The 11,046-nt window shown below is 38.2% G+C and overlaps 2 protein-coding genes and 1 pseudogene across 2 annotated transcripts; 1 reads left to right on the top strand and 2 right to left on the bottom strand.

The window, feature by feature from the left end:
- Positions 1-1,321: 1,321 nt before the first annotated feature.
- LOC104220211 (uncharacterized) lies at positions 1,322-2,724 on the top strand (annotated as a pseudogene).
- Positions 2,725-3,009: 285 nt separating this feature from the next.
- On the bottom strand, positions 3,010-3,763 carry LOC104220206 (uncharacterized). The gene is made up of 2 exons (XM_009771031.2): positions 3,620-3,763; positions 3,010-3,540 (listed from the first exon to the last, which is right to left on the bottom strand). Exon 2 carries the CDS (start codon positions 3,520-3,522, stop codon positions 3,157-3,159), a length of 366 nt encoding a protein of 121 aa, XP_009769333.1. The 5' UTR covers positions 3,523-3,540; positions 3,620-3,763; the 3' UTR covers positions 3,010-3,156.
- An 868-nt stretch (positions 3,764-4,631) lies between these two features.
- On the bottom strand, positions 4,632-8,032 carry LOC104220212 (B3 domain-containing protein At5g60140-like). Its single transcript, XM_009771038.2, has 4 exons — positions 7,636-8,032; positions 6,021-6,657; positions 5,217-5,359; positions 4,632-5,124 (listed from the first exon to the last, which is right to left on the bottom strand). The coding sequence occupies exons 1-4, from the start codon at positions 7,705-7,707 to the stop codon at positions 4,849-4,851; spliced, it is 1,128 nt and encodes a 375-aa protein (XP_009769340.1). The 5' UTR covers positions 7,708-8,032; the 3' UTR covers positions 4,632-4,848.
- Between the last annotated feature and the right edge of the window lie 3,014 nt (positions 8,033-11,046).

The raw sequence follows: 11,046 nt of genomic DNA, 5'->3' as shown, positions 1-11,046 counted from the left end.
CTATGTTTAGTCTCATAGAAACACTCCTTTTTTTGCTTCAGGTTACTGAGGCTTTATTTCATGCAAAAGAAACTGACCATCTGTATAAACTTATTGTCTTTCAATGAGATTAATATTCATCAAATGCCATTTCTTATGTCGCCTTGCCACCTTTATCTTTTGTCTTTTACTCTTAATTCCTGAAGGGCTGTGCTTCCTTGGATTGACACTTTATGTTCATATTGCTTGTGGAAATACATGTTAGCTATATATTTCAGTACTAGTCCAGGGTAGCACTTATCACCAGTCCTTGCTTCTGAGCCATTACCAACTTGCTAATGGTTGCTGGCCCGAAGGTTGAAGTCATCGAACTGTTTGAGTGTGCAATTCTTATAAGCACGTTAGTTAAATCAGTTGGTCTTGCGTGCTTTAATTCTTGGAAGCATCATATTCCACTGATTGTTACTCTCATTTACTATCTCACTATCGGTTCCCTTTGACACCTGAGTTGTTTGACCAGTAAAAAGTAACTTCATAATTCATCAGATTACAGACAAATACAAAGCTGTTTGAGTCTTGAACGCCAAGGTGGTATTTAAGCTATACCAATTATAAAAGATCTACACGTTGCAGGAGCACCATTCTTGTAAACTGTTTTGTATAATTAACATTCGAAGACCTGGGATTCCAGATGCAGAAGGTTGTTTGTATCTTACTGGTATGCAGTTTGCTTTGTGCCAGGGGTGGTAGTGGTTGGTGAATATGATATAAAATCAAAGCGCTCTACCTAAGGTCGGATTACTACTTACTAGTACTCCGTATTATTTTTTTCGACAACGCACGTGCAGTACTCTTATATTGAGCGTGTTACAATTTACAACCCACTGATAAAATAAGTAATATATGGCAAGTTGGCTTTGTTGGCTGGCTATCGACGTTACTCAAGAAAGTCAGAGTTGCTTCCCAGCCAAACTTTATCTTAAGAAAAAGGCAAATGAAACCCAAAAAAAGGTCATAAAGGCATCGAAAGGGGGCAATTATGTAGTTTGGAAGCCTCCTTTTGACCAAATAGTCTTACTCTAGCTCTGCAGAGGAAAAGCTGTATACATGGCTCAAAGGTAGCAGAATCAATAGATTCTTAGTTTTCAAAGTTGTTTTTGTCTCGAGATCCAGGAAATACTATAAACAAGTTACACTTCTTTTAACCTCATCTTTACTCCAATGGGTCTCCTTTTCTCTTTTTGGGGCCTGAAAGGAGCTATATGTTAAGACTAATCTGATAGAACAACTTCTGACCACCAACTGCAGTCCCTTTAGCAAAGCTTTGCTTAACCCATGACTCGATTCTCGTCAAGAAGCAGATGCTCATACCCTTTACTGGTTTGTAGCTTGGTGGGTTTCTTAATTCTGCTTCATTTCTCATCCTTGGGTAGTTACAGAGGTTCTCAAGATGGCCAGATTCGAGAAGATTCATGAATATGAAGAGTTGGAGGAGATCAAAATTCCTCAGCAAAGAGGAAGCCAATCTTCAGAAGCCAATGCCCTAATTGATGAATTCCTTGATAAGTCTTCTAAACTCAGGCACAATTTCTTTCCTGACAAGAGAACTAGCATAGACCCTCGAAAGAATACCAAAGATGACAGCTTTTACTATTATCCCAGGAGAATTTGGCTAGATACTGATGGACATCCTATTCAAGCTCATGGTGGTGGAATTCTTTATGACGAAAGATCAAGAATGTACTATTGGTATGGTGAGTATAAAGATGGTCCCACTTATCGAGCTCCCCAGAAGAATGTAGCTCGAGTAGACATAATTGGTGTTGGCTGCTACTCTTCTAAAGATTTATGGACTTGGAAGAATGAGGGTATTGTATTAGCCGCGGAGGAAAAGGATGAGACTCATGACCTTCACAAGTCTAAGGTATTAGAGAGGCCTAAAGTGATATACAATGAGAAGACAGGTAAATATGTAATGTGGATGCATATTGATGATGCTAGCTATACCAAAGCCTCTGTTGGCATTGCTATAAACAATTCCCCTACTGGTCCTTTTCGATATCTATATAGTAAAAGGCCTCATGGTTTTGAAAGCAGGGATATGACTTTGTTCAAAGATGATGATGGAAAGGCATATGTTATCTACTCCTCTGCGCATAACAGGGAGCTTCATATTGGTCTTCTTGATCAAGATTGCGTTGATGTTACTAATGTTATGTCAAGGGTTCTTGTGGGACAGTATAGGGAGTCTCCGGCTTTGTTCAAGCACAAAGGAACTTACTACATGATCACATCAGGGTGCAGTGGCTGGGCACCAAATGAGGCACTGGCTCACGTGGCTGAATCAATTATGGGACCATGGGTGACTATAGGCAACCCTTGTATTGGTGCAAACAAAGTTTTTCAAGTCACTACATTCTTTGCTCAGAGCACATATGTACTCCCCCATTTCTCCTGGTTCGTTTATTTTCATGGCTGATCGATGGAATCCAGACGACTTGAGTGAGTCTAGGTATGTATGGCTTCCTTTAACTGTGGAAGAAGAAGCTAGCAGTCGGCGACAAAGAGTATCTATCTTTTGGCATAAAAGATGGAAGCTTCTTAAAAGTGTAGCTTAGAAGTATGCTTTATATTTTTCTTCTGAAACAGTGGTTATTCTCATCATAGAGCAAGTTTACTAGTCTTTTAAGAAGTATGTGTACTGATACAAGTTGTTTACTAGAATAACTTGTTACCTTGCTGGAACTAGCATTACTGCATTATTTTTGGGACAAAGGCAACCAAAACTAAAAAACCCCACCAACTTGAAATTGGTGAACTTTTAAAAATGATTTTGCCCAATCTTCCTCAATCTTAAAGGAAGAGTAGAGTTTCATCCCATAACAAGGAATTCAATTCCATTCTTATAATGAGTTAGCTAGCAAGATATATGGTATTCTGAATATTGTCCAGAGCACCATAGGTAAAGCCTTGTCAGACAAAATAGATAACACTTAAAAAGAAGATGATTGTACATTAAGAGGGTCAAAGTTTCTAGAGGGAACCCATAGTTTATTAGTTTAACTTATATATATTTCCAAAACAAATCAAATTCTACATCAAAACAGAGAATTAAACAGATAAAACAGAGAGTGAATCTTGATGCAGGAAAAAGTAATTGTTAAACAGACCAAAGTTTCAATCAGCTTCCTCTACAGTAGATTCAATCCGGAGGAGGACAAAACCAACAGCAACTCCAACGAGAACCAAGCCAGGGATAATGGAAGCAATCCTGAAAATCTCACCAGCAACACTGCAGGTTGAAGACAAAGCTCCACCTTTAGCTTGTGATGGGGTTTTCAATGAGCTAACAATCTTTGCAAAAGATTGCTCAGTGCACATAGGGAGGCCTAATGAGGCAACATTGTTATTTGCCTTTAGTCCTCCAAATGAGTTCAATCCATTAATGTAGTTCACTTTGGTTCTTTTCTGGGAAGACATCCTTGTACCTAGAATGGCTGGTGAACTTACTGTTGCTGCAGAGAATGTTGTCATTGTTGCCATTGTTTTCTGACCCCCAACCTATACAAAAACAAGTGAAGTTGTTAACAAAGTTTATACAAAATCTTGGAAAAGGAAGAACTAAAGATTGAGGTTTTACCTGGTTGTGATGGTTTGTGGAGTGCTCTAAGTTTGCCAAAGTAGAGAGATAATAAAAGGGTGAACATTGGATATTGTTTTTTGTGAGGTGAATATGAGAGCAATGGATAAGGGGGGTGTTGAGATGGTTGGCTGACAAGGAAAAATGGATGAGGTATCTTATAGCTCATGAACTTGTAATACTGGCCAGGAAATTTGGTGGGGTATGGACCTTTTGTCCTAATTTAGATAAAGAAGCAGCATAATTGACTTATTTGTCCTTTCTTTTCCTTTTAAAGAAATTACATAAAGTATAGTTCAGATTACAGAAAAATTGGATAGTATTTGATTGGTTAATGTTCTTTTCCTAGCTTATGAATACATTTCTCCTTAGTTTGTACCAATTTCAAAATTTCGACAATTACCTGAAAATGTTAATTCACAGGAGTCTTTTGTTTCATGTAAAAGATGAATAACGTAAAGCTTTCTGACCTCAAAATATTGTAAAAATGATAGCAGATAGTCATTCTAGAGGGCTGCTATTTAGGAATTAACCAACGTGTTCTAAATTTCAGCTTTTCAGGACGGAAAGTAGATTTTTGTTCAAATTTTCAGGACAAAATAAGTACCGACTAATCTCTAAATAGCAGCCCTAAGAATGACTATTCAGGTACTTCCCCCAAAAATATTTTGGTAGTTAGATGAAAATTTACTCATTTTTATTTGTTGGGTAATTTTTTCGTTATTGAGGAAAACGTAATATAGTCTATCATAAGGTCATTCTTGAAAATTTCGAAAATACTTGTAATGATCAGCTCATTCTTAAGGAGGTTCATTATCCCATTTAAAGCGTAAAATGGTATTATTTCCTAAACCTAAAAAGTTAAGGGGGTTAAGTGAAATTACTCTAACATTCCAAAGCAAAATCTTCATGGAATATTTCTCAAAAGCTGAAGAATGATGTGATGAACAAAACAACTCACAAACAATATAAGCATTTTGGCCAAACTTTGGCCACATGAGCATTTCCAACATAAGTAAACCAGATAATAATTGAATATCCCAATTTAAATCAACAAGAATTTAGTCTTAATACCAGTCAACTGGCTTAAAAGCCAAAGCTATTAATACAGACAAGCACAGTCTTCAAATTTTGTCAACAGAATGCAGTACTTAACAAACTAGTAAAGAGGTCTTCAAAACTAGTCAATAAATAACAGTACTCAAGTAAGGCCATGCAAACTAGAATTGCTATTTGCTGGGATGGGAAACTCCTCCTGCTTTGACAACAGTAACCTGTAAATAAAGGATTTCATTGGATTTTCCTCTCATAAACTCACAAATGCACCTGTCTTCTTTTTCAACAAGATTCCATCTACATATTTTGCGCCATCCTTTTTTGAGCCATATCCTACCATCCTTCCAAATATTAACCTCTGTTTCAAATTTTCTGCCCTCAGAATCGCGAAAGAACATTTTTGGAGGGAGTTCAAGATTGTAGTCTCTCACCACATCAACTGGGACGTACTGCAATTTGGAACAAAGACTTGTTTAATGAGAATGCTATAAGGTTGAACTATAGAATTGTTCACTGGTACAGTTGTAAGGCTTTTAATTACCAGTTGATCTCTTCTTTTTGCTCGTATTTTCGCAACAAAGTAAGGATTTTTAGGCTGAGTCGCACGTCCACTTCTGAAAATCTCTGCACCATATTGATCAGGGACATCCCTCTTCTTGATAGTAGTGGCTCTTTTGAATACACCTAAATCAAGAAAGCTAATTGGTCAGGTTCACAAACAGAAATGTCAATGTAACCGCTAGAATATTTAGGACGGTCTAAGGCTTGTTAACTTATATATCCAGCATCTCTCTTGTGTTTTGTTGATGTGAGACTCTGTCTAAAGAGTGGGGGTGTTACATCCCACCACATGGAGAGTGACTCTAATACCATCTGTAACAGATCAGCCCGTTAGTGATATTGTCCGCTCTGGGCCTAGGCTTTCACGGGATTAAAACGCATCATTAGGGTCTAAGGCTTGTTAACTTATATACTCAGCATCTCTCTTGTGTTTTGTCGATGTGAGACTCTGTTTAAAGAGTGTGGTGCTACAGTCAAGGACAACAGGTTATTCATGAATACTTAGAGATAATCCCTGCATTTTATTTTTATACGGCTACATTTGTTTGAAAATAGAGTTTAAGAAAGAAAGAAAACTTTTAATACATGCCAAAGTATCATTAGGCCTGTTCAATTACCGAGATTATGAAAATAATCCACTAGTATAAAATTCGATGTTATTTTACTGTTCGTTTTATAATGTCAATGCAAATAACTTAAACTCTAATAATGTACTAATAAGTAAAGAATTGAAATGCATTAAAATGAAAAAGAGGAATTGTAGAGGGTCTTTAATTGTGTCTACCTTTTGAACATGGGGCCTTTTTCTTGAACATTTTTGCCTTTTCATTCTTTTCTTCTTCTTCTTCCTCCTCCTCCTCCTTCTCGACAGATTCCTCTGCCTCCTCATCGTCATCTTTTTCCTCTTCCACGTAACTACCTTTTGAACATGGCGCCTTTTTCTTGCATATTACTATTGCCTTTTCTTTTGTTTCTTCTTCTTCTTCTTCATATTCCTCGTCCTCGTCTTCTTCTTCTTCTTCCATGTACTCCTCATCCTCATCGCCATCAAAAGAAGAACTAGAACTACTGCTATCACTGGCCAAATGTTTCTTCCCTTTTTGCCCTTCACTCTTTTGATGTGCAATATTGATCATTTCTTCCTCCTCCACTTTCACAGCGACTCCAGCTCCTTTCTTTTCACATGCAGTTTTTCCAAGTAATTTGAAATCAAATACACCATTCCCATCATAGTCAAAAATCAAAAAATCTCCAAACTCCAAACTGTTGTCCTCAATGAATTTCACCCATCCATCTTGGAAATAAAGGTATCTGCCTTTTTTCGCCATTCCAATTGGCCATACATTCCCAAATCTATCCCTAAGTGAAACCCTTTTAGGTAGCTTACCATTCTTATACTCTGTAAAAGCCGTGGGGATTTTCTGTATGAAAACAAAAAAGGTTCATTTTTACGAAAAGTACAGATTATCAAATTCTTAAAATCAGATTGTCCATATTTATCATACATAAAAGCAGCCAATATCAGGCGGAAAAATATTTCAAGTAAACTCAAGTTTGAAAATTTTGAGGTTATAAATCAAGTAACTGCAAAGTAACTTGGTTTTACTAAATAACAAATTAAATCAGGGGCACTCTGTAGTTTTACTGCAAAGTAACTTGTTTTTGTTTTTCACTTTTAGCTCGAACCAGAAATTATTTATATTCGATGACCGAAAAGTATAATAACATACATAATATATATATTATTATTTTGAGAGCGACTATACATTGTCATTTTCCCAAAGTAACTTCCCTTGTCATTTGCTATTGCAATCAGCAACTTATGACATTTAAGGACCGAGTTTAATGTAACATTGCAAATCTGTGACATCTATTACGTAGTCCAATCATATACTATGGTTAAACTCCAAAATGTTGATTTAGGAAAGGGGTTATGCACTGAACTGGTTTAACTATAAAAAATACTCTAAAATTAACTCAGCGTTAAGAAAAATATAATAAGTGATACTAAAGTTACAGCTTTATAACTTTATCCGTATTTAATGCTGATTTATATCTTATTCATAAAGGCGGATCTATCGTGTAAGCTATGGGTTTGTCCGAACTCAATAGTTTACGCTCCAATCATGTATATTTATTACAAAACTTACTAAATAAGTATAATAAATAATAGATCTCTAACCCAATAACTCAAATCGGCGATAAGCTGAAATCATACGGTTCAAATCCTGAATACGTCTTTTTACTCTTTTTACTTCACGTTCCCCTATTCACGGCCTACATCTCCAATAAAAAAAATTAGAAAACAAAAAGATTTCTGAAAAAGAGTGGCAAAAACCCTTGACCAAATACTTGAAAATAGCAGGAGAAAAAAAACGATGAGAGGGAATTATAGTTACCAGCTTCTGGGAGCTGTTCTCTGGGTAGAATAACTTGAAGAAGCCCTTCTCCATCTTCTTAGCATCATCCATCTTACCCTCTTTTTTTTCTCTATAGAACAAAATTGCTTTTTTTTTTTCTTCTTTTTTTTCAAAGTTTACCTTAACCTTGTAACTAGGCTAGAAAATTAAAACCTTGTGGACAAGTAAAGATTTTTGTAATCTGAATAGTGATTACATAAATTTTTAGATTGTCAGAGAGCATTTTCTCAAGTAATAAATGTAGAAAATGATATCAATGGAGAAATGTGAGGAATTATTGTGTATGAGCTGGGATTTTCCCATTTTGGATTGAAAAATTCAGCTAGTTTTTTTCCTGCAGCATTGCAAAAAATGGAACTCCATTATTTTTTTCACTGTATTGCAATAATTCAGTCAATGCGACAATGCCAATCCTTTTCACGTTAGTAATTCAAGAAGTGTAACAAGTAACTATCGTCTTTTCAAAAGTCGTTAGTGACTCTCATTTATGGCATCGCCTTTGACCAAGTTGACTTAAAAGGGTGTTCCTTCATGTGATCGGATGAGTGTGATAAGAGCTTTCAGAAGCTCAAGACTATCTTGATCACAACTCCAGTGTTTGATGCAGAAGGGTAGAGTTATTGCTTTTGTAATTAGTAAAAACTCTGTTTAGCTTTTATCAGTTTATAGGAAAACGTTTTCTGAATATCATGGTAGGTGGATTACATTTGTAGCAAGATTCTTTTTTGGCCATTATCGTCAAAAAGACTCGCCCATTAAAAGAAGAAAAAAAGAGAGCATATTTGCATCTGACTCATTTTTGACTAACATACCTTCGGAAATTGGAAGGGAGCCTTGGCGTAATTAGTAAAATTGGTATCATGTAATCGGGAAGTCACGGGTTCGAGCCGTGGAAACAGTCTCTTGCAGGAATGCAGGGTAAGGTTGCGTACTGTGGACTCTTGTGGTCCATCCCTTCCCTGGACCCCGCGCATAGCGGAAACTTAGTGCATCGGGCTGCCCTTTTATACCTTTGGAAATTATTCATTTTTATAAATTACTTCGAAATCAGGTTAGTGGGTTACGAGGTTCGGTGGTGACAACCCCCCTTCCCCCATTTGGTTTTCGTGATTCTGTTGTAATTTTTCAGGTGGATAGTCGTGGTTCATGTTAGCCGGTGCTTTTCTCTAATATCTGATCATTTTTTGGTCTATTTTTTGTTTTTGATCTGCTTATTTACGGTTCATGATATTAATTTTTTTGTGTGTGCTTTATCGTTATTCATATGTTTATTTACGGTGCTTTTCTACCGTTTATTTTCCCTCACTTTCTTCAGTTTGAGAAAATTGCTTTAGGGGGCACCGTGGTGGTTGGTATCCCGGCGGCGGTTTTGAGGTGTATGATTTTACTGTTTATGTGTTAGTTTAGCTTTTACGGTTTTGTTAGATCTAGCTATTTTTTTACTGTGTTTTTTTCGATCTTGGGGTTTTGCCTTGCACTGATAGTTTGATTTTACTGTTTCTCTTTTCTTGTTAGATTTTACCTTTTTTTCTCTACTCCACAGTCTAGTCGTACATTGTTGTTTCTCCTTTTGTTTTGTTCTTTTATTTTTAACATTCCTTGTAGGTTTATTGGTTTTGTCCTTTTGCGTCCCAAATCTGCCCCCACCCCCTTATATTATCGTTTTCTTCTTCTCCTTTCTTGGTACATTTTATATTGTTGGGGCTATACCAGTGGTAGTGGTGATAGCTCCTTCTGGTTTTGGGTCGTGGTATTTTCTGTGTTTTCAGGAATTCTCGGAGTATTGGATACAAGCAAAGGAGAGCAACCTGGGCGAGTGTTAGCAAAGGGCAGTGGGAAGTGGTGCGTGAGTGTACAACTACATCGAGTACAGCAAATCAGCCATAGGTTTTGTTATCAGGAGCTGGTACCTCCTGTTTTACTGTTTCCCTTTTGGTGTTAGCTAAATTACTGTTACTTTACTTCGCAATAGTTAAACCTTTCAACTAGGATACTAGTTACCACTTGTTTCCTTCTAGTTTGATTTGTTGTTCGTTGTGCACTAACGAGTCTTCTCTAGATTGTTGTAGGTGTAGTGGCTGCAGTCTGGGATGATAGAATAAGGGCATGTCCTCGGGTGGGGCAGAGTGTGGGGTTGGGGCCAGGGGGTGGGTCGAGTAGCAGGGGAGGTAGATGGGGCAAGGGAGTCTATAGGTTGAGAATCGGGTCATGGAACATAGGTTCACTAACGAGTAAATCCATAGAGTTGGCGAAAATTTTGCAGAAGAGGAAGATTAATATAGCGTGTGTCCAGGAGACTAGGTGGGTCGGATCGAGAGCGAAAAACGTGGATGGGTATAAGTTGTGGTACTCTGGTGTCCTGAGGGGTAAGAATGGAGTGGGTATCCTGGTAGATATCCATCTTAGAGTGTCCGTGGTAGAGGTCAGACGGGTGAATGATAGACTAACCACTATTAAGTTGGTGGTGGGTGAGGGTACTTTAAATGTCGTTAGCGCGTACGCACCGCAAACAGGCTTGGATGAGGATATTAAGAGGCGCTTTTGGGAGGGGTTGGATGAGATTGTTCGTAGTATACCACCTTCTGAGAGGTTATTCATAGGAGGAGATTTCAATGGTCATATTGGGTCATCTGCAGCTGGGTACACTGAGGTGCATGGCGGCTTTGGTTTCGGGGAGCGGAACGGAGGGGGCATTTCGCTATTGGACTTTTCCAAGGCTTTCGATCTAGTCATTGCGAACTCGAGTTTTACGAACCGGGATGAACATTTGGTTACTTACCAAAGTTTGGTGGCGAAGACTCAGATTGACTATCTCCTCCTCAGGAGATGCGACAGAAGGTTGTGCGAGGACTGCAAGGTTATCCCAGGTGAGATCTTCTCAACGCATCATAGGCTTTTGGTGATGGACATTTGTATTAGGATAAGGAAGAAGAAGAGGTCAGTATAAGGACGCCCCAGGATTAGGTGGGGCGCCTTAACTAAGGATAAAGCTAAGGAGTTGGAAGGAAGGTTATCGGCAATGAGAGCTTGGAGAAGTAGTGGGGACGCAAACACAATGTGGTCGAAGACGACGGACTGTATAAGAAAGACGGCGAGAGAGGTGTTAGGGATATCTACGGGCCACAATGGTGGCCACAAAGGAGATTGGTGGTGGAATGCAGTTGTCCAAGGTAAAGTGGAAGCAAAGAAGGCGGCTTACCTGCGGTTAGTAGGGAGCACTGACGAGGAGGAGAAGAGAGAGAACAATCAAAGGTATAAGGTAGCTAGGAAGGAGGCGAAGATGGCAGTGACGGAGGCTAAGACGATAGCTTTTGCTCGTCTGAATGAGGAACTAAGGAACAAAGGTGGGGAGAAGAAGTTATTCCGACTTGCTAAGACGAGAGAGAGGAC

Source organism: Nicotiana sylvestris, chromosome 1 (assembly GCF_000393655.2).
Source record: "Nicotiana sylvestris chromosome 1, ASM39365v2, whole genome shotgun sequence".
Taxonomy (NCBI): Eukaryota; Viridiplantae; Streptophyta; class Magnoliopsida; order Solanales; family Solanaceae; genus Nicotiana; species Nicotiana sylvestris.
This window is presented reverse-complemented; position numbering and strand designations above follow the sequence as displayed.

Bases quoted from the DNA above. Each gene is read 5' to 3' on its own strand.
- LOC104220206 (XM_009771031.2), bottom strand. From the start codon at position 3,522: ATGGCAACAATGACAACATTCTCTGCAGCAACAGTAAGTTCACCAGCC.
- LOC104220212 (XM_009771038.2), bottom strand. From the start codon at position 7,707: ATGGATGATGCTAAGAAGATGGAGAAGGGCTTCTTCAAGTTATTCTAC. The intron at 6,658-7,635 runs GTAACTATAATT...GTTTTCATACAG, and splicing joins AGAACAGCTCCCAGAAGCTG to AAAATCCCCACGGCTTTTAC. The intron at 5,360-6,020 runs GTAGACACAATT...TTCTTGATTTAG, and splicing joins AAAGGCCCCATGTTCAAAAG to GTGTATTCAAAAGAGCCACT.